Here is a 24389-nt window from a genome sequence, read left to right on the forward strand (position 1 = left end):
CATGCCCATTACGGTCGGAGGAAGGCAATGGCAAACCACCTCCACTAGGACCCCCGCATCGTTCCCCTTCGCTCTGTGAAGCAGTATGGGACTGCATTATCATACAATTTGAAAGATAGTTTTCAGTGCACACTGGATAATATGTGATGCCAACAGCCTTTGTCTCCGTTCCTGACTCTTCCGTGAACGACGCGTAGGGGAGAAGAACTGAATGTCTCTGCGAGGGTCCTGGTACCTCTTAGCTCGTATTGTGTGAAAAATATAGCAGAAAATTCATTATAGGAACTACTGGCTTTCAGAACTATGCCAGCTGCATCTGGCTACCGTAAAGTGGCATATCTTCCTTTTCTTGTTTTCTAATTGAGCTTCAGTTCCTTCATTAAAGACCTAAGCGTAGCATTAAAGACCAACCTTCCTTTCCCTTTACAATTATTTCAACGTCAACAGTACACGATACACGGCAATGGGCATAGGTTCTGTTGTAGGAAAGCTATATTTTATAATCAGTTTTTTTATTAGATAGATTCTGATATCCCATAAAAGTGAAAATGGGAGGAATCTGTAATTTAAGGAACATCACCGAATGATGTGACTCCGTGAAATAAAGCAATGGACACGTATTCGGGAGGAGCGGGGTTCAGATGTTTGTCCAGCTCTCCTGAATTTGGTTTCCTGTGGTACCCTGCTCACTTCAGGAGAATGCCAGGTTCCTTTTTTAATAGACCACCCCTCTTATCAGCTACACTTGATTTCTTCAGCGACCTCGACCTTGACAGTTCGTAAAACGCCAAATAACGTGATGTCACGAAGTAAATCGCACGTCTCTCATTTAATCTGTTTTAGACGCCTGTCATAGACTTAGCGTTCAAAAGCTGACGACTTTCTCTGTTTACGTAAATTACTGGATTCGTATTCCAGAGGACGGCGATTCTACCCCCTTCCAGCCACCCAGATATGTATGTTTTCTTTAGTGAGCCTAAATCGCTTAAGACAAATGCCGGGATGGGTCGTTTGACAAGGACGCGGCCGATTTCCTTCCTTGCCCTTCCCCACTCCCAGTTTTGTTCTGTCTCTATCGTCCGCGTTGTCGATAGGAAGACAAACCCTAACCTTCATTTCGTCTTCAGTTACGTTACACAACAATTGTTCACAATAAAGGCAGATGATATTCAACACTAAGCAGAAATTTCTGTTGCTCGGTATCATTCATTTAAAAAGACATGGGCAGTGGAATGATCAAGTTGAGATACCTATACCAGGCCACTGTGTAAGTGTTGATATTTTATCACATTCAGACGTTCATTAGTTTCCGGTCATGTATGTACGGTAAGAATAACGTCTGCTTGCATGCTTGTGTGCAGGCTGTAACTAATTTGTTCTTATCTTCAGAATACAAACGGAAGGCATATGCAAGAGGCTTCAGACGTTCGTACATTCATCACAAAGGAAAGTTTCTTGAAATTATGTAAGCAGATTGTCATGAGATTGCTATCACTCAATTAATATTTCCGAGTAGATCGTATAAGTATTGTTTAGTCAGTGCCTTTCACAAATGGACAACATTTTTTTGGTACTGCACACCACAAGTGAATTGAGGGGCAGCAGCAATTATTTAACTCTCATTTCCTGCTATTTCATCATTCCGCTTCATATCCTCAGTTATTTTTATTCCCCGATACCTGTGTGACGTAACTGATGGCAGATCATTTAACACGTACACAACCGATGTAACATTTTAGCACTTAACTACGTGTACAACTTTACATATATCTGCTATTAAAGTGCGTTGTACTCCATTCTCATACTTTCTTGAAGCGCACACAAAGGTAGTTCTGAGCCAGTTGATGAGTGTGCTTATGGTTGTTCTGAAAATCAAGGAAATCCACGTTATTTATCTCAGTTTGTTTATACGTACCACATGTGATGTTTGCGAATTGAGTTTTCCTGGATCGTACTCACGCAATCTACGCTGCGTGCCACTGTTTCATTAAAGGTAATACTAAATTCTGAGTATTATAGAATTATACAATAGTAGATAATGTGCAAAAATGTGCGAAATACTTTATATTTCAAATTTTTGGAGTAGTCCACCAATTACTTCATGCCAGGTCAAACTAATATGGCAAAATATATTCCCGTCGTATCATTTATTGTGTCTACACCTTTTTCTTAGAAGTAGCCTTAATAGTGAGTTTCCACTGTTTGTCATGGTTTAACACTCTTTACTGTTAAGTAACTGCCTACGCAATTGACAGTTATAAAAGCTGTTGAATGGTGGTTCGCTCTTAGGAAACACTAGTTGCGCTGGCAGTTTAATGAGAGCTACCATCGCCATCCCCTGCTGGCTGCAGGACGCTCATAAATGCTGCTATAAAGAAATACGTTTTAGTATGTATCTGCTCGCAGGCTGTATTGTGTCAAGATACTTGTAAGTCGGGTGGCAGTGAACACCTACTTAAATTAAAAAGACGAAAATGTCCCGTAAGAACTTAGAACTACAAAAGGGCTATCCATGTTGGGTGACGCCTATCGTGAATATGCCGAGCCACTACTGGAACGCGTGCGCTAGAATGCGATGGGATTCTTTTGACAAACAGTGCAAGACCAGAGCAGAACAAATCGATGTGCGGCGAGTTGCTATGGAAAGAATAAGGCGATGATGTATCGGAAACACAGCAAGATAACGACTACAATAAATTCAGGCAGCGGACCACATGCCTCGTTTCGGCTGCCAAGATAATGCGCTTAATCCATGTGTTACGGAGATTACGCCCAAGAAACCCCGCGGAAAATAAATGCAACTCGCTGCACAGCCCAAACGAAACATATTTAGATTTTTACTAAAACTGCAGAAGTACTACAAACAATTTCCTGGCGTCCTTTCTTGGTAACGTTGCGTGTGAAGTGCATATACGAAGCGTACGGTCCCTCTTTCGCGAAAGAGGAAAAACCAACTTTGTCACAACAATACCTATGGAAGGAAATACGACTGAATCGGCGAGAAACCAACAAACGGAGAGGGACAAGTTTTTTAGCAGTTTGATACATGAAACTGGCTGGCTACACAACCCTATCTCTCTCTCTCATACACACACACACACACACACACACACACACACACACACACACACACACACAGAGAGAGAGAGAGAGAGAGAGAGAGAGAGAGAGAGACGCTTATATATTGTGTTGTACGTTGCGCAGCCGGCGACTTGTCAAGCGCGCACAATAACCTGTGGAATGCTGTTCTGCGCTCTGCCATCTCCACATTTACTGTTACTTACAGCCCGACCACTGTGATCTTTCCTGCCTACCTTTGTAGATAATTACTACAAACAAATCTCGCTTTCGGATGAAGCCAGTAAAACTGCTCCAAAATAATTTAAATATAGCGGCGTTTAAAGGCACCCAAAGATCGGGACCGTAGCAAGAGCGTTTTAAAGTCGCCGAGTATTATAATAACGGAGTATTACTACTTTTGGCTCAGTACGTGACCGTAAGTTCCTCCTTACTAACAAAAATATTGTTAAAATAGGAACTGGTCACTATCGCTGTTCTAGCAGAAAAGGAGATATAGTGTTACTAATCGAACTTCTAAACCTAGCAGATACAGCGATTAATAAACATTCGTCTTGCGCTTGGCTTTGGACTAAGGGTTTTAAAAAAATAAAAATAAAGCTGGAGATTGCGATACGAGCACTGTAACATATATATATATATATATATAAAATTCGTTGGTTACGAAAGAAGGGGAAATTAAGAAGGGGCTTCAGAGTGCAGCGGTCCGGAGCGGAATGTCCGGCGGCGGTGTATAATTAACATTCCACAAGCACTCACTGTTGCTCGCACATAAAAACGCTGGCTTCCTCCGGAAGGGCAGCAGCGGCACCGTAGACACCTTTTGAAACACAGCATAGACCTTGGCAGGCTTATATTTACCTTCCCGGGAGGCGAGAGGTTGACAGAGTCGGAGAGAGAAGAGAGCGAGTGACGCGCGCGGCCGACCGGCTGGCGCTGCGCTGCGCGTCGCGTCCGCACTGGCCGCATTCCACGGCCGCCGCGCCCGGCCGCCGCTTCGGCCGCCGCCGCCGCTCTTCGGGCCCAGTCGCATTCCTGCCCCTCCACGCGCGCGCCCCCACCCCTCCCGGCGCCGTCCACGTCGTCGTCGCTGGCGCTCACCCGCCTATGACCGCGCACGTGTGATTGCTTCCGTGACCGAGACACGGGCATTCCGATATCGCCGTAAAGTGAACAGCCGCCTTCCGGAGGCACGACCTCCCCGGGTGAGCTGGTTGGCCTCGCCTGGTATTCCTCTACTGGGGGAGAGCTGACACCACTCGGGTAGTGCTATGACAGAACGCTTCGCCACAAGCACTCGACGTCTATCCGGTGGAAATTTGTGCTAGACCGGAACTCGAACTCAGATTTCAAACTTTCCATATACCGGGTGATCAAAAAGACAGTATAAATTTGAAAACTTAATAAACCGCGGAACAATGTCGATAGAGACGTAAAAATTGACACACATGTTTGGAATGACATGGGGTTTTATTAGAACCAAAAAAAGAACAAAGTTCACAAAATGTCCGACAGCTGGCGCTGGACAGCAAAACTGCTACCGTGACGGGTGAGAGGTACGCTGATATGTTACAGAATCGCATCATTCCCAGCCTGGCTGATAAACACCTGCTGGAACGTACGATGTTTATGCAGGATGGCGCTCCACCCCATATTGCTAGACTCGTGTGTGGTGTCACTGCCAGACACCACACTTGCTAGGTGGTAGCATTTAAATCGGTCGCGGTCTGTTAGTATACGCCGGACCCGCGTGCGGCAACTATCAGTGATTGAAGACCGAGCGCCGCCACACGGCAGGTCTAGACTCCCTAGCACTCGCCCCAGTTGTACAGCCGACTTTGCTAGCAATGATTCACTGACTACATACGCTCTCATTTGCCGAGACAACAGTTTAGCATACCTTCAGCTATGTCATTTGCTACGACCTAGCAAGGCGCCATATTCTTCAAGAATGTATTCTGAACAGTTAATATTGTGAATCATGTACCGTCAAGAGCGACGTTCATCATTAATGGATTAAAGTTAAGTATCAAACTAGCTACATCCGCTTTCTGAATTCTAATTCCTTGTCATGTTCCAGACCTCACGTCAGTATAGTCCTTCCCTCCTCACGCCAGCCTGCGTGAGCTAAAACGCGTGCATTTCGGCCTCCTCTAGTAACACGGTGTTGGCTCTTCTGCCAACACAACATCGTGAATGATCTCTTGCGCGCGTCGTTGGGTGATGATCTTGTGCTCAGCTGCCACTTTCGTCATGCTTGGCCTCAGACCTCAGCTTGTGAGATAATTGGCTTTGGGGTTACCTGAAGTCGCAAGTGTATCGTGATCGACCGACACCTCTAGGGATGCTGAAAGACAACATCCGACGCCAATGCCTCACCATAACTTTGGACATGCTTTACAGTGCTGTTCACAACATTATTCCTCGACTACAACTATTGTCGAGGAATGATGGTGGACATATTGAGCATTTCCTGTGAAGAACATCATCTTTGCTTTGTCTTACTTTGTTATGCTAATTATTGCTATTCTGATCAGATGAAGCGCCATCTGTTCGGACATTTTTTGAACAGCCGCCTTCTGGAGGCACGACCCCCCCGGGTGAGCTGGTTAGCCTCGCCTGGTATTCCTCTACTGGGACACCACTCGGATGGTGCTTTGACAGAACGCTTCGCCACAAACACTCGACGGATATACGGTGGAAATTTGTGCTGGACCGGAACCCGAACTTAGATTTCAAACTTTCCATATACCTAGTGATCAAAAAGTCAGTATAAATTTGAAAGCTTAATAAACCACGGAATAATGTAGATAGAGAGGTAAAAATTGACACACAAGTTTGGAATGACATGGGGTTTTATTAGAACAAAAAAAAAAACAAAGTTCACAAAATGTCCGACAGATGGCGCTGGACAGCAAAACTGCTACCGTGACGGGTGAGAGGTACGCTGATATGTTACAGAATCGCATCATCCCCAGCCTGGCTGATAAACACTTGCTGGAACGTACGATGTTTATGCAGGATGGCGCTCCGCCCCATATTGCTAGAAGCGTGAATGATCTCTTGCGCGCGTCGTTTGGTGATGATCGTGTGCTCAGCCGCCACTTTCGTCATGCCTGGCCTCCCAGGTCCCCAGATAGTCCGTGCGATTATTGGCTTTGGGGTCGTTGTGTTGGCAGAAGAGCCAACACCGTGTTACTAGTGGAGGCCGAAATGCAAGCGTTTTAGCTCACGCAGGCTGGCGTGAGGAGGGAAGAACTATACTGACGTGAGGTCTGGAACGTGACAAGGAATTAGAATTCAGAAAGCGGACGTAATTAGTTTGATATTTAACTTTAATCCATTAATGATGAACGTCGCTCTTGACGGTACATGATTCACAATATTATCTGTTCAGAATAGTAACTGAATATGGCGCCTTGCTAGGTCGTAGCAAATGACGTAGCTGAAGGCTATGCTAAACTGTCGTCTCGGCAAATGAGAGCGTATGTAGACAGTGAACCATCGCTAGCAAAGTCGGCTGTACAACTGGGGCGAGTGCTAGGGAGTTTCTCTAGACTAGACCTGCCGTGTGGCGGCGCTCGGTCTGCAATCACTGATAGTGGCGACACGCGGGTCTGACGTATACTAACCGACTGCGGCCGATTTAAAGGCTACCACCTAGCAAGTATGGTGTCTGGCGGTGACACGATACTTGGAAAGACATGAGGTTTTATTGGAACAAAAAAAAAGAAAGTTTACAAAATGTCCGACATATGGCGCTGGACAGCAAAACTGCTACCGTGACGCGTGAGAGGCACGCTTGTAAGACGTGTATATTTCTGTTGTCTATTGTCAAATCACAATTTGTGAAAGATGTTTATATTTTATTAATAGGACTAAGTAGGAATAATTAATATTTGTCATGTTGGAAATAATTGTGGTAGCAGGGAATATCTGCACCAATGTATTGTTGACAAGAGAGACCGCAAATTGATATACGAGGCCTGTTCAGAAAGTAAGCTCCGATTGATTGCCAAATTGAAACCACAGTGAACATCAGAAATGTTTTACTTGTAACAATTAGCTACACCTTTCAGCTACTTCTCTACGTAGTCGCCGTTCTGACTTAGACTTTTGTCATAGCGTTGTACCAACTTTTCAATAGCCTCATCATAGAAGGCAGCCGCCAGTGCTTTCCGCCAATTCTCCACGCTGGCCTACACCTCGTTGTCTGTGTCAAAATGTTGTCTTCAAAGACAGCGGTTCATGTGACCAGAGATGAAACTCAGGGGGAGACAATTGCGGACTGTATTGTGGGTAATCTCACATTTCCATTTGAAAACGATGCAGGAGCATCTTCATTGCCCCTGCAGAATGCGGCTGAGAATTGTCTTGAAGAAGAAACAGCACGACAGTTATGTAATGTTAGCTGCATAGCTTCAGGCGAAATTTCTCACCAGGCCCTCGTACTTGGCGGCAGACACTATTTTCTAGACATCTTTACGCACTCACTGCGAGCTCAGAAATGAGAAGAGCGACGTGATGCTAACTGGGGTTATACTAGAGACACTACCCAACACATCTGTGCAAAGCTTTATCGGATTTTCATAGTCGTTTCCATTTCGCGACCGATCGGAGCTTACTTTCTGAACGTCCCGCGTAATTTTAAAAAGGGTGGGAGAGACCATGTATGGATAAATTTTAAGAAAAGAGCGGGAAAGACCACGCATTGATACTTTTTGTAATGGTAGCAGGGATTGTATGCACCAGAGAGCATTGTTGGCAGGAGAGACCGCACTTTAGCGTTCGCAGGAAATCAGTAGTAAGCGAGAAGTGAAGCGAGTCGGTAGCAGGTCTGAAGCGAGAGGTTGAGAGGAACGGTGTGCCTGCCAGCCACTAGCTATTGTTTACAAGAGATTATAAACGGATGTACAGAGACATCAGCTAACTATTATAATAAGAGGAACTAATATTATTGAATTAATTTTTTTGAGAAACTCGAGAGTACTGAAGGTATGTTTGCGCATTGCTAGTTGTAAGATTATTGTAAAAAGTAAGTCCCATTTGAACGTTTGTAAAATCATTTCATTCAGAATATAATTAATTTTTGCCAGCAATATTGCATTAGTGATTATAATCCATCCCAAAAACCATCAACGTAAAACTTTCCAAAATTTTGCTGTTGTCAAGAAAAAGTTTAACTATGAATTACGTAACGTCAGTCAAATTAATTAAAGAATAACGTCAGCTTTGCTATTAAAGAATAACGTCAGTTTTGGTAATAAATACAGCCACTTATTATGACAGCCCACCAGCAGTTAATAGAGTATAGTAAACGAGAGTAAGTATATTCATGTCGCAGTTCGATGTAGCAGTCAGATGGCGATCGAGTAACAGTAAAAAGAAAGGTAAGGAACAGTTTTGGGTTATTGCAGATAACGACTGAGGGACAGCCACGACGACGACACATTCTATGTTTCGTCGAAATAATCAGAAAATCACTTTTAATAAGCAGCAATTAAATTTGTATACGAAGAGTGAGAAAGAGAATAAATTTCAAAGGGAAGATTTCATTTGTTATTATTAAGCAAGAGATAGAAATCCTAAGGAAAGGTTTCATAGTTTATTGTAAAAGGGAAGGTTGCGTAACAAAAGAGATATAGAGGAGACGGTTATTGCGTAACAACAAAAGAGATATAGAGGAGACGGGAAGGTTTCACGCTGATATGTTACAGAATCACATCATCCCCAGCCTGACTGATAAACACCTGCTGGAACGTACAATGTTTCTGCAGGATGGCGCTCCACCCCATATTGCTAGACTCATGCTTGGCCTCCCAGGTCCCCAGACCTCAATCCGTGCGATTATTCGCTTTGCGGTTTCCTGAAGTCGCCAGTGTATCGTGATCGACCGACATCTCTAGACATGCTGAAAGACAACATCCGACGCCAATGCCTCACCATAACTCCGGACATGCTTTACAGTGCTGTTCACAACATTATTCCTCGACTACAGCTATTGTTGAGGAATGATGGTGGACATATTGAGCATTTCCTGTAAAGAACATCATCTTTGCTTTGTCTTACTTTGTTATGCTAATTATTGCTATTCTGATCAGATGAAGCGCCATCTGTCGGACATTTTTTGAACTTTTGTATTTTTTTGGTTCTAATAAAACCCCATGTCATTCCAAGCATGTGTGTCAATTTGTACCTCTCTATCTACATTATTCCGTGATTTATTCAGTTTTCAAATTTATACAGACTTTTTGATCACCCGGTACAGAGAGATTGACAAAAAATGTATTAGATTGGGCCATAACTTCGTAGCGTTTTTGTTTTCCATGTTGGTAATCAGGTAGCTATGGCTTACCTCTATGATTGTTATTTTTTATTTGTGGTTCAATGTTGCTATTTGAATTTACATATTGTCATTTTGTCATTTGGGGAGAGTGAGTGGAGCTGTGGACGCTAGAAAATGAAGTGCCTAGAGGAGAAATCGGAACATTGCCGATTGTTGACAATGTAAAAGTGGATATCTTGTTTGACCAACAACGCTGCAACGCAGCATCAATTATGTCTATCTTCTCCGATGACAAAGCAGTCCAAAAGTGTGAATGGTTCGTTCGGTTTTAATCATGTTTCGATGATGGCACAAATGTCTGCATTAGTTTCGAGCAGAAAAAGTCGAAACCTGTCTTCGTTTGCATTAGACGATCTTGCGTTCCACTGGATGATTTTACAAGCCATTTTGGGTTTTAAGGCGTGGAGTCAACATATTTTGGGTAGACAATTAGATTGAATCTGTAGTACTGGTGTGGGCAAATTAGAAGCCTGCTGGTACGATATATCGTTCATCACAGCCATAATTATACTTAAAATGTTGTTAACGATGTAGTTGCTGCGGATCGTAGGTGATGGTGCTTATTTCCATTGAGCCGCAGTTGAGTTGGAAGGGGTGGGAATTTTTCACCCTGTCTGTACGTTTGGGAGAGAAGTGACTGCATTCGCGTAAGGCTTGTTTTAAAACACATCTGCTGCATCTCGGAAGGTAACATTATGGAGAGACATGATTCTGTTAATTTTCTAGTGTTTGGGACACATTGTGCAGGTTCGAGATAGGGCACCGTGACCACCAGGACAATGAATACAGGGTAGTTGAGTGCCCCTCCCACAGGCATCACTTCTGTGTGGGCCTGTGCAATACTCACATCTTGTGTTACTTCTGCACTGTTTGCTGCCATGTCCTAATCGCAAACAGTTATAACAATGTAAGACGGTGGGTACACCATACTTGTGCACTGGACAGCAAACACCACGAATGCAAACAAACTGTGGGAGCAGACGTGATCTAAATGTCTCAACAAAAACTGGAGACGGCTTTGTTATCGTTTGCCCAGTCAAGATTATAATTTTACTAAATCTTCTGATGGCAATAATTTCGCACCAACAAGTAATTTCTGTTAGTAATTCGTCCTCCGCAAGGAACGTTTCAAAATTACTGATGATACCTTGTTTAATAGTGAATAACTTCGGAATATAGGCCTAAAAACTTGCTTTGTCTAAGAAAAAATGTTGAGCTAAGGCATTGACAGTTGATATTGACACAGTCTCAGTTTTCACACGGTTTTTCCCTACCTTCGTAATATTGATTATGTGCCTAAATTACGACTCTCATTCCCGTCTAATAATTTTGCCTAGTGCCATAGGGTGGAGCCTGTCTATGTTTCTGTCTCTACTCTAAACAAATTAGATGAAAAGCTCTTTGTCGGTAGTTGTGTATAAGTTAGCAGTGCACCCTACAAGCTGGTAGGTGATGGTCCCTTCTTGGGTGGTGTTGAAACGTAGCACTTTCTCTTTGCCTCCTTGGTCGTCGTCGCCTTCGTCAGTCGTGCAGTGTCGTTAGTATTTCTGCGAGGGCTCCAGGTCTGCTGCTGTAGTTGCATCGACAGGTGGAACATGTTGCTGTGTGTCTGCGTTGTGAGGCGCGATGGATGCGTCGCCAATCACTTTACTGGTGGGTGCACAGAGTGCATCGCTATCCATTGCGACATTGTGCGGCTGGTTTTGCGAAGTTTGTGGCGCAGGGAGCCTGCAATCGCCACCGTCCATGGTGATGATCGCAGCGTAACAAAAGTTTTAATGATCTCCAAGAGCCTATGGAAGTAGAGAAACCATCACTGCGCACACTGACTGATCATTAGCCGAGTAGGAAGTGCGTACACTGTAGGGCACCTACACTATGTGATCGAAAGTATCCGGACACCCCCAAAAACATGCGTTTTTCATATTAGGTGCATTGTGCTGCCACCTAATGCCAGTTACTCCATATCAGCGACCTCAGTAGTCATTAGACTTCGTGAAAGACCAGAATGAGCCGGCCTCTGTGGACGAGCGGTTCTAGGCGCTTCAGTCCGGAACCGTGCTGCTGCTACCGTCGCAGGTTCGAATCCTGCCTCGGGCATGGATGTGTGTGATGTCTTTAGGTTAGTTAGGTTTAAGTAGTTCTAAGGGACTGATGACTTCAGATGTTAAGTCCCATAGTGCTCAGGGCCATTTGAACCATTTTTAGACCAGACTGGGGCGCTCCGCTGAACTCACGGACTTCGAACGTGGTCAGGTGATTGGATGTCACTTGGGTCATGCGTCTGTGCGCGAGATCTCCACAGTCCTAAACATCCCTAGGTCCACAGTTTCCGATGTGATAGTGAAGTGGAAACGTGAAGGGACACGTACAGCACAAAAGCGTACAGGCCGACCTCGTCTGTTGACTGACAGATACCGCATACATTTGAAGAGAGTCGTAATGTGTAATAGGCAGACATCTATCCAGACCATCACACAGGAATTCCAAACTGCCTCAAGATCCACTGCAAGTACTATGACAGCTAGGTGGGAGATGAGAAAACTTGGGTTTCATGGTCGAGCTGCTGCTCATAAGCCACACATCACGCCGGTAAATGGCAAACGACGCCTCGCTTGATTTAAGGAGCGTAAACATTGGAGGAATGAACAGTGGAAAAACGTTGTGTGGAGTGACGAATCACTGTACACAATGTGGCGATCCGATGGCAGGGTGTGAGTATGACGAATGCCCGGGAAATGTCATCTGCCAGCGTGTGTAGTGCCAACAGTAAAAATCGAAGGCGGTGGTGTTATGGTGAGGTCGGGTTTTTCATGGAGGGGGCTTGCACCCCTTGTTGTTTTGCATGGCACTATCAGAGTACAAGCCTCAATTGATGTTTTAAGCAGCTTCTTGTTTCCCACTGTTGAAGAGCAATTCGGGGATGGCGGTTGCACCTTTCAACACGATCAGGAACCTGTTCATAATGCACGACCTGTTGCGTAGTGGTTACACGACGATAACATCCCTGCAATGGACTGTCCTGCACAGAGCTGCCGGCCGCGGTGGCCGTGCGGTTCTGGCGCTGCAGTCCGGAACCGCGGGACTGCTACGGTCGCAGGTTCGAAACCTGCCTCGGGCATGGGTGTGTGTGATGTTCTTAGGTTAGTTAGGTTTAAGTAGTTCTAAGTTCTAGGGGACTTATGACCTAAGATGTTGAGTCCCATAGTGCTCAGAGCCATTTTTTGCACAGAGCTCTGACCTGAATGCTACAAAACACCTTTGGGATGTTTCGGAACGTCGACTTCGTGCCAGGCCTCACCGACCGACATCGATACCTTTCCTCAGTGCAGCATTTCGTGAAGAATGGGGTGCCATCCCCCAAGAAATCTTCCAGCACCTGATTGAACGCATGCCTGTGAGAATGGAAGCTGTCATCAAGGCTAAGGGTAGGCCAACACCATATAGAATTCCAGCATTGCCCATGGAGGGCGCCAAGAACTTGTAAGTCATTTTCAGCCAGTTGTCGGGATACTTTTGATCACATAGTGTATGTTGTCTCTTTTACTTCCCGGAGCGAACTCCAGGGGCAAAGCTCAAATCCCATTCCAGCCATCTAGGTACTCCGTGCAGTCGCCAAAACAGTTTAGTCGAATGTAGGAATAGTTCCTTTGAATGTGACACTACTGATATTCTGCCCCATCCTCGTCCCATCCAACCGTAAGTTCCAGTCACCGACAGATCTTTTCCAAATAAGCGTTCTTGAACTTGAAGACTCGGACATATCATGGTTTTTAAACAGAATCAGCAAGGCAGGTGAATAAATCATTTCACGTATTTCATTTTTAGTTCGATACACCTCAACCGTCACTCAGTTTCACGAAAATTCACAGAACTCTGAGAAATAATTACGGTTATGCCAAGGAACTAGAATGCGATGATCCATAAAGTTACCAGTACGATGCAATATGTGACGCTGTTATGCTTAGAGATACGTTTAGGGGCGTTGTTCTATGTCGGAAGAAAGTGGTTACCTTTCCACTACTGTAGCTGATACAATCAACGTTTCTTCACACTCTATTGAAAAGTTTTCGTTAAGTATTGTCTTCAACACTCCTCTGTGATTGTAATAGTCTTCTGTACATCTACATTTACATAAGTACTCCGCAAGCCACATGACTGTCTGGGGAGGAACGTACTTCTGGCACCACTAACTGATGTCCCCTTCCCTGCGAATGATGCGTAGGAAGAATGATTGTTGATATGACAGAGCATGCGGCTGCATACCTGTATGCGGTTCCTTATACACTGAAGCGCCAAAGAAACTGGTATAGGCATGAGTATACAAATTCAGAGATGTGCAAACAGCAGGATACGGTGCTCCGGTCGGCAGCCCCTAAATAAGATAACAAGTGTCTGGCGCAGTTGTTAGATCGATTACTGCTGCTGCACGTACAATGGCAGATTATCAAGATTTAAGTGAGTTTGAACTTAGTGTTACAGTCGGCGCACGAGCGATGGGATACAGCATCTGCGAGGCAATGATGAAGTGGGGATTTTCCCCTACGACCACTTCACGAGTGCACCGTGGATGGCAGGAAACCGGTAAAACATCAGATATCCGAAATCACTGCGACCGGAAAAAGGTCGTGCAAGAACGGGACCAACGACGACCGAAGAGAATCGTTCAACGAAAAATGTTGTCTGGTCGGACGAGTCTCATTTCAAATTGTATCGAGCGGATGGACGCGTACGGGTATGGAGGCAACCACATGAATTAATGGACCCTGCATGTCAGCAGGGGACTGTTCAAGCTGGGAGAAGGTCTGTAATGGTGTGGGGCGTGTTCAGTTGGAGTGATATACGACCCCTGGTACGTCTAGATACGACTCTGACGGATGACACGTACGTAAGCATCCTGTCTGATCGCCTGCATCCATTCGTATCCATTGGGCATTCCGACGGACTTGGGCAATTCCAATAGGACTAAGTAACACCCCAAACGTCCAGAACTACAACAGAGTGGCTCCAGGAACAGTCTTCTGAGTTTAAACACTTCAGCTGGCCATCAAACTCCGTAGAGATGAACATTACTGAGCATATCTGGGATGACTTGCAATGTGCTTTCCAGAAGAAATCTCCACCACGCCGTACTCTTACTGATTTAGCCTTTCAGGATTCACGGTGTTAATTCCCTCCATCACTACTTCAGACATTAGTCGAGTCCATGTTACGTCGTGCTGTGCCACTTTTGCGTGCTCGCGGGGGGGCCCTACACGATATTAGGCAGGTGTACAAGTTTCTTTGGCTCTTCAGTGTAGATCGGAGAAGCGATCACTATGGTACGATTTGTTTTGGACCCATCCACTATACTGGAATTCGCAGTTTTTAATCTCTGTCATGCCGTCTTTTAGCGGTGTTTTGTTTTGACGGATAACGAATGTTGGGTAAAAAGATTCCGAGCTTTTCCGCTCTAATGTTTTAATTATATGTTCACCTGGAGATGTGGCTTTTAGTGCCACGAAACCGGTAGTGATCCAATAATGAAGGCCTAAATACAGTTGAAGCGGTTATTAATACCCAACATGAATGCTAATAGCTGTGGTTGCCCCACATACAAGGTTGTTTGCAGGGCCGGCCGAAGTGGCCGTGCGGTTAAAGGCGCTGCAGTCTGGAACCGCAAGACCGCTATGGTCGCAGGTTCGAATCCTGCCTCGGGCATGGATGTTTGTGATGTCATTAGGTTAGTTAGGTTTAACTAGTTCTAAGTTCTAGGGGACTAATGACCTCAGCAGTTGAGTCCCATAGTGCTCAGAGCCATTTGAACCATTTTTTGTTTGCAGGCTGTTGATAAACCTTTGTATCAGCTCTAATATCACGAATTTTCTCATCGTGGTCATTTCGCAGCTTTGTGTGAGGCCCTGCGTTGTCATCGAGAAGGAGAAGTTTGTTTTCATTTTTGTGGCGACGAAAAACGCTGAAGTCATTTCTTCAATTTCCTGAGGGTAGCACAATACACTTCAGAGTTGTCGTTAAACCATGACCGAGGACATCAAACAGAATAGCCTCTTCAGAGTCCCAGAAGACTGTCCCCATGAATTTACCGGGTGGGGGTACGGCTTTAAACTTTTTCTTCGGAGGAGACGTGGTATGGCGCCACCCCATGGATTGCCGCTTTGGTTTCGGTTCGAAGTGATGAAACCATGTTTCATGGCCTGTGACGGTGTTCGACAAAAAAGTGTCGCGATCAGCCTCGTAAGACGCAAGCAGTTCCGCACACGTTGTCCTTCGTTGCTCTTTATACTCTTCTGTTAGGCGGACTGGTGGACGCGTGTGTCAGCACTACTAAGAGAGACGTCCACACGTGCAGCGAGGGATTTGATTATGATCCGTCGATCACCTCAAATGAGAGTGTGCACACGATACAACAATACAGGAGTCACAGCTGCGTGCGGCTGGCCGGACGCTGGAGGTCTAACAGGTTTACGCGACTTTGTTGCGATGACGACAGACGCCTCGCCCAAAGACTCACCTTGCTTTTGATCACTCCCAGGTCTCTGTAGATATTCTGCAAGCGCCTGTGAAGCTCTGGTTTTCCGCCAAAAGAAAGTCAGTGACAGCTCTCTGCTTGGAACGCATCTCCGGTGACAGACGCCATTTTGAAAGCTACGCATAGGGCCGCCACCTATCGGGATTTCAGGAAACCATAGGAGCTGTGCGTGTGGCTAGGTCCTCCCATCGGGTAGACCATTCGCCTGGTGCAAGTCTTTGGAGTTGACGCCACTTCGGCGACTTGCGTGTCGATGGGGATGAAATTATGATGATAAGGACAACACAACACCCAGTTCCTGAGCGGAGAAAATCTCCGACCCCGCTGGGAATCAAACCCGGGCCGTTAGGTATGACATTCCGTCGCACTGACCATTTTTTTTTAAATTCATTTTGTTCGATATTGTTCTTTGCGTTTGGTCTGGGCGGACGTCACAAGACATCCGTTCAAGTTGATCGTTCATTCTTGGACTCAGTTTTTTTTATTATTATTACAGAGAGCACGCGGCCCAACCACTCAGCTACCAGGACTAAAGTAGCTGAAGCGGGAATATTCCACGATGTCCCACAATAAATTCTGAATTTTTTCAACTGGAATTGGCAAAGAAAAAAATGTGTTGCATTACTTATTGGACACAGCTCGTTCCTATAATGCTTAATTGTCAAGTCACGACAACCAGTCATGGACTGTAAAGATTGGTACACTCCACCGTGAACACAGTACAGACGATTGTGTATTGCTTTTCAAGGTAGCGCCACCAACACTACTGCGGCAGACGGTTGTTTGTTACGAAATATACGGAGTGTACAAACACAAACCTCACGGGAACCACTGAATCAAGACCTCGTATTGCCTGAAATATTAATTCTCAACGATTGATTCGTAGTTCCTAGATACTGACTTTCGGATTCTGTTCCGTCTGTATTATTTTGTCCTTGTACAGTCCGCCAGAAAGTTCGATATGGGTTCTTCCTGCTTGTCGCGAATAGTAGAAGATAGAATTAAAATCATGTAGGCTGTAGGCTGGAAAATTATTGCTACAGATCAAGCGAGGCGGACGTGACCAGACTATCTCATGTGTAATGTGTAAGGTGTACTCGACTAACAAGAGCGGAGTATGCAGTATCACGAGGCTCAAGCACAGTTAGTGGCAACCCTTGGACACAGCAAACAGTGGAGAATGGCTAGTTCATCAAGTAGGCATCACATGCTGCCGCGTGACTAGCCTACTCAGAGCTCAAAGTTCGGGGGTGCTAGAACCTTCTAGAATAAGTGGTGCCGGGTGCACTACCCTCTATAAAAGCGGATAACCGCTAGATCGAAGGACAGTGATGGAGTGAGGTACCTAGGACGCCGATCCACGTTAGTCGGCGTCGGGATGCTGCAAGAGTTGCAGGAGAGTATTGAGCACAGTAACAAGTAGGGACTTAGGCTGAATCGAAACAGCTGACACTTAGTCTGGTGCGCTCGCCTCTGCTGTATTAGGACTTAGGTTTGGGAAGTTAGGAATGGCAACTGCATAGCCAGATAGACAATCATTGGAGACTGTATATAGAATCTTATTTAAATCACAAGTGCCAGGGGTACTTCCAGTATAATCGTTCTATACATCGAGTGTTCATACATGAAAGCTTCCCTAAGATCCTATCCGAGTTCCGTACTCTAGCTCACCTTGCAGCCTTCTCTACCACGGAGCAGTGAGGAGTTGGCGGCCCACACCACCGAGACCTCATGCCAAGTAAGTTCTCTGACGCGCACCAACGCAGTCCTTCCACTCCCTCTCAGGACACGTCAGTGGGACACGACATGCTGATACTGCTCACGATTTCCCAATTATCACTTACAGTCGTGAGCCAACGCACTATGACTGCCTATGTAACAGCGTGTTGGTTCCCTTCGCAACGCAGCACAGCACTGGTTCCGAGTTAGAAGAAGTCTACAGTGCATTGGTAGGTGTCCAGAGGTACGTGGCACCGCAGGTCTACGCACAAAACACGCAATTCCCGTAAATTACGGACTGGTGGCTGCGGACACAGCGCTAGTTTTATTTATTTATTGTTCCGTGGGACCACATTAAGGAGAAGTCTCCATGGTCATGGAGACACGATAGTAGAAACATATAAAATGAAATATAAGAAACATATTCAGGCGACAAGTCGTAAGTTTAAATAAAGAAAATCAACAATGTAGCACTGGAATTTGCTTAATTTTTCAGCTCTTCCAGGAGATCCTCGACAGAATAGAAGGAGTGAGCCATGACGAAACTTTTCAGTTTGGACTTAAAAGTATTTGGGCTACTGCTACGATTTTTGAGGTCTTGTGGTAGCTTATTGAAAATGGATACAGCAGAATACTGCACTGCTTTCTGCACAAGAGTCAAGGAAGTCCATTCCACATGCAGATTTGATTTCTGCCTAGTATTAACTGAGTGAAAGCTGCTAAAACTTGGGAATAAGCTAATATTGCTAACAACAAACGACATTAAAGAAAATATATACTGTGAGGGCAATGTCAGAATTCCCAGACTATTGAATAGGGGTCGACAAGAGGTTCTCGAACTTACACCACATACAGCTCGAACAGCCCGTTTTTGAGCCAAAAGTACACTTTTTGAATCAGAAGAATTACCCAAAAAAATAATACCATACGACATAAGCGTCTGAAAATGTGTGAAGTAGACTACTTTTCGTGTTGAACTGTCACTTATTTCAGATACTGTTATAATGGTAAATAAAGCAGTATTTAGTTTCTGAACAAGATCCTGAATATGGGCTTTCCACAACAGCTTACTATCTATCCGAACGCCTCGGAACTTGAACTGTTCCGTCTCGCTTATAATATGCCCATTCTGTCTGATCAAAATATCGGTTCTTGTTGAATTGTGAGTTAGAAACTGTAAAAACTGAGTGTTACTGTGATTTAGCATCAAATTATTTTCCACAAGCCACGAACTTATTTCATGAACTACATTATTTGATACTGTTTCAATATTACACAAAAGATCATTCACTACCAAGCTGGTGCCATCAGCAAACAGAAATATTTTTGAATCACCTGTAATACTAGAAGGCATATCATTTGTATAAATAAGAAACAGCAGTGGCCCCAGCACCGACCCTTGAGGAACGCCCCACTTAACAGTGCCCCATTGGGACTTAACATCACTACCACTCTCAATATTGCGGAGAATTACCTTCTGCTTTCCGTTCTCAAAGTAAGAGGCGAACCAATTGTAAGCTACTGCCCTTACTCCATAATGGTCCAACTTCTGCAGTAATATTTTGTGGTCAACACAGTCAAAAGCCTTCGTTAAATCAAAGAAAACACCTAGCGTTCGCAGCCTTTTATTTAATCCGTCCAAAACCTCACAACCTGGTATCTGACAACGTTCCTGATGTGTTATATAGTGTGAAGATCAGGTGAACGTGGTCGTCAACCCATCAACATGTGCTCAATATCATACTCCTCAAACCACTACAAGACGATTTTGGACTTGTGACACAGACGGTTACCTTGCTGGAAGATACCATCACTGTCGTAGAAGGCATCAAGGATGAAGGGATGCATGTGTCCACCATAATATTCACGCAGTCCACAAATCTCATGGTGCCTTCGGTTATTACCACAGGTTTCACCGAAGCCCGTGTGAATATCACCACTAACATAAGACTGGTACTGCCCCTACCAGCCTACGTCGGTTGTGCGGTCTATCGTTCCAATAGCCGTTCGCCTGGATGACGGCCTATCTGGACACGACCATCGACCTGGTGTAGCAATAGACAGGAATCATTCAATCAGACGACACGTTTCCACTGATCCACGATCCGATCACGATGATCCCAAGCACACTGAAATGGTAATTGACGATGTCTCTACGCCAATATGGGGACACGTAGGGGTCGTCTGCTGTGGAGCCCTCGTGTTGAACAATGCGCGCTCAGCAGTTTGCTCCGAAAACACTTATAGCTGCATCAGCCTTGCACTCTGTCGTCGGATCGGTTACAGAGCGCCACCTTTACTGATCTGCAGAGAGGACAACCTTCCACCCCCTACGTTCTGTGATGATGCGTTTACGTTCAATACCATGCCGCCACTGTAGCACAGCGTGTTCGGCCAGAGAGCTGGTTGGCCTCCGTAATAATAAAAACTGAGTGGAAGGATCAACAAACGAACTTGAGCGGATGTCATGTGACCCCCCGCAACGACCAAACACAACGATCAACAACGAATAAAATGTAAAAAAATAAAAAAGTGCCTTGTCGCCTACTAGTAGTTTCACCGACCGTTAGTCACTTTCCATAGACGCTCACGATAGTGGCACGTAGAGCTGCGTCTACGAGAACTACGGTTCGGTAGGTTTGGTACAGTACATAAATAACGTAGTACACTGAAGCACCACAGAAACTGGTACAGCAGATACAGAGATATGTAAACAGGCAGAATACGGAGCTGTGGTCGGCAACGCCTGTAAAAGACAACAATTGTCTGGAGTAGTTGTTAGATCGATTACTGCTACTACAATGGCAGGCTATTTAAACGAGTTTGAACATGGTTTCATAGTCGGCGCACGGGCGATGGGAAACAGCACCTCCGAGGTAACGATGAAGTGGGGATTTTCCTGTAAGACCATTTCATCAGTGTACCGTGACTATCAGGAATTCGGCAAAACATCAAATCTCCAACATCGCTGCGGCCGGAAGAAGATCCTGCAAGAACGGAACCAAGGACGACCGAAGAGAATTGTTCAACGTGACAGAAGTGCAACCCTTCCACAAATTGCTGCAGATTTCAATGCTGGGTCATCAACAAGTGTCAGAGTGCGAACTATTAAACGAAATATCGTCTATGTGGGTTTTCGGAGCCGAAGGCCCACTCTTGTACCCTTGATGACTGCACGACACAAAGCAGCCTCTACTGGACACTTCAACACCGACACTGGACTGTTGATGACTGGAAACATGTTGCCTGGTCGGACGAGTTTCGTTTTAAATTGTATCGAGAGGATAGACTTGTACGGGTATGGAGACAACCTCACGAATCCAACGGCCCTGCATGTCAGCAGTGGACTGTTCAAGCTGGTGGAGGCTCTGTAATGGTGTTGGGCGCGTGCAGTTGGAGTGATATGGGACCCCTGATACGTCTAGATACGACTCTTACAGGTGAGAGGGACATAAGCATCCTATCTGAACATCAGCGTCCGTTCATGTCCATTGTGCGTTCCGACGGACTTGGGCAATTCCAGCAGGACAATGCGACATCCCACACGTCCAGAATTGCTACAGAATGGCTCCAGGGACACTCTTCTGAGTTTAAACACTTCCGCCGGCCACCAAACTCCCCAGACATGAACTTTATTGAGCATATCTGGGTTGCCTTGCAACGTGCTGTTCGGAAGAGACCTCTACCCCGTCGTACTCACACAGATTTATGGACAGTCATTAAGGATTCATTGTGTCAGTTCCTTCCAGTAGTACTTCAGACATTAGTGGAGTCTATGGCATGTCGTGTTGCGGCACTTCTGCGTGCTCGCGGAGGCCCTACTTGATATTAGGCAGATGTACCAGTGTCTTTGGCTTTTCAGTGTGAATCGTAGGATTGGAAAGAAAGAAACATAAACGATTCTGTGAGAGAGAAACTGGGAGCCGAATACTTCTCTTTGTTTTTTGTTTGTTCGCATCGCATGTAATTAGAACGGCATGTCATTCAGCGTTAGTCTACTGTGTATTTTATATCCTTACAAAATATAAATTGCATTTTAAAAGCAATAAAAGTTAACTAACTTTTATTGCTTTTAGAATGCAATTTATATTTTGTAAGGATATAAAATACACAGTAACTTCTGCGCTTTGATGTAACGAAAGCAATTACTTTGGATGGAATTACGGTCTACATACACAAATACAAAAATGCTATATAATTACCTGTTGGTAGTTTGTACTCAGTAGAACGTTCTTCATTTTGATGAAAGGCAAGGGTTTCCTGTTATTGTTGACAAGTGCGAAAATTATTTAGGAATAGCAGAAATATTTTTCATATAAGCTCGACGAAGTAATGAAGCTATATTTCATATGTTTTTTATTTAAATTTTACCTGTTTTTGAGAAAATTGCATTTTCCAGCTCTATGTAATAAACATGTAATTTTTTGTTTTTACTACAACATCCCTGTGTTTCACCTTACAGATCAACGATATTAGAATTTAACCTCAAGTAATCATTGACATTTTCCATTTTTTTGTAAGTACTTTTTATCTTTAAGTAACACACCGAAGTATGCTTGCGTAGAACAAAAATGTTCCGTGGGTTACACAGCCCTTTATATACCTACACACAGTTTCTAGGCGGTTCACCGCTTCCAATTTCTAGGAGAATCTAGTAAGATACTGGCAAACAAAGTGATTGAAATGAGGTAGCGCCCGAAAGGCATGCAACACACCTAATGTACAGGTAACGTGCTTTCGATCCTAACTGACCAAAGCTACCGGGAAAATTACCGTAGTTTGCGCTTATTTAGGAAAGTCTATGGCAGCCTAAGGCAGTTTCATAACTCTAGTTCGACACGCAAGTCGCCGAAGTTGCGTCAATTCGGAAGACTTGCCGCAGGCCAACTGTCTGCCCGACTGGAGGCCTAGCCACACGGCATTATTTATAGCTCTAGTAGCACGCGAACATCCGACAAGCTCCGCCTTTTCCGAGATGATCGTCCCCAGGCGCCAACCAAGAACAATCTGCCCTTTGTCAAAGTCGCTTTGTGTCAGTTTCAGCATGAAGGATTCCCCATCCTTCTCTGCTCGGCTATACGTTTTCTTTGCCGTGTATTGTGCCCGCAACGCCACTAGATGGCATTCAATGTCGTGGTGGGCAATGGTGATAAAAGGTCTGGCTCGTCATCTTATTTCATCTGCATTCACATCTACGCTCCACAAGCGAAGTATTCCTCTTGTACCTCTATGTTCACACCTTCCCCGCCCCTTTCTTTCCTTCTGTTACATGGGTGTGGGGAGAATGTTGTCGGTAAATCTTCGTATGAACTCTAATTTCTCTGATATTCTCGTTGTACTCATTTTGCGAGACTTATGTAGCAGGAAATAATAAATTTCTCAGCTGTTGGACAACGTACTTTCTTTATATTTCAATACAAAAATCACTGAAGTTTATTGTGAATATCCGTAACGCTGACTCGTCCATTAAACGATCCCGTGACGAAACGTGCCGCTCTTCGCTGGATCTTCTCTATCTCTTTTATTAATCCAACCTCGTAAGAGTCCCATACTGATGAGCCGTACTCAAGACTCGGTGGAACAAGTGTTCTGTGAAGCACTTCTTTCGTGGATGAACTACATTCCCTCACGATTCTTCCAATGGATCTCAACACGGCATCTGCACTTCTTACAATTTATTTTATCTCGTCACTCGCCTTTATGTCGCTACGGATTATAACTCTTACGTATTTTTCGGCAGTTAATGATCGTAGTGACATTTCGCTAATATTGTAATTGAACAGTAATGGCTTTCTCAGCTTGTTTACGCACAGTACTTTACACCTATTTCCGTTCGTAGACGACTGCCAGAAATATCATTAATTCCCCCTTAAGGAGTGCGCTAAAACACAGTTTTCATGGCTTTCTTCTTTATTTCCTGTTTTTCTTTCCAAAAACACCTCATATATTCATTGTGTTTCTTCTTCCTCGTTTTTGTTCCCTTCTTCCCTACATCTACATCTACCTTTATACTCGGCAAGCCACCCAGCGGTGTGTGGCCAATGGCAATTTACGTGCTACTGTCATTACCTACGTTTCCTGTTCCAGTCGCGTATGGTTCGCGGGGAGAACGACTGCCGGAAAGCCTCCGTGCGCGCTCGAATTTCTCTAATTTTACATTCGTGATCTCCTCGGGAGGTATAAGTAGGGGGAAGCAATATACTCGATACCTCATCCAGAAACGCACCCTCTCGAAACCTGGACAGCAAGCTACACCGCGATGCACAGCGGCGCTCTTGCTGAGTCTGCCACTTGAGCTTGCTGTCCGCAGCTCGTGGTCGTGCGGTAGCGTTCTCGCTTCCCGCGCCCGGGTTCCCGGGTTCGGGCGGGGTCAGGGATTTTCTCTGCCTCGTGATGACTGGGTGTTGTGTGAAAGTCCCTTAGTGCTCAGAGCCATTTGAACCATTTTTTGAGGTTGCTAAACGTCTCCGTAACGCTATCACGCTTACCAAATAAACCTGTGACGAAACGCACCACTCTTCTTTGGATCTTCTCTATCTCCTCTGTCAACCCGACCTGGAATGGATCCCACACTGATGAGCAATACTCACGAATAGGTCGAACGAGTGTTTTGTAAGTCACCTCCTTTGTTGATGGTCTACATTTTCTAAGGACTCTCCCAATGAATCTCAACCTGGCACCCGCCTTACCAACAATTGATTTTATATGATCATTCCA

At 44.9% G+C, this 24389-nt stretch overlaps 1 protein-coding gene across 1 annotated transcript in view; it reads right to left on the reverse strand.

The window, feature by feature from the left end:
* Positions 1 to 4230, reverse strand: part of LOC126249449 (uncharacterized) — a 573122-nt gene extending 568892 nt beyond the window's left edge. The window contains exon 1 of the mRNA XM_049951102.1: positions 3940 to 4230. Coding sequence (XP_049807059.1) covers positions 3940 to 4230 — 291 coding nt within the window. The remainder of the gene's footprint in view (positions 1 to 3939) is intronic.
* Between the last annotated feature and the right edge of the window lie 20159 nt (positions 4231 to 24389).

This window comes from Schistocerca nitens, chromosome 3 (genome assembly GCF_023898315.1).
Source record: "Schistocerca nitens isolate TAMUIC-IGC-003100 chromosome 3, iqSchNite1.1, whole genome shotgun sequence".
NCBI lineage: Eukaryota > Metazoa > Arthropoda > Insecta > Orthoptera > Acrididae > Schistocerca > Schistocerca nitens.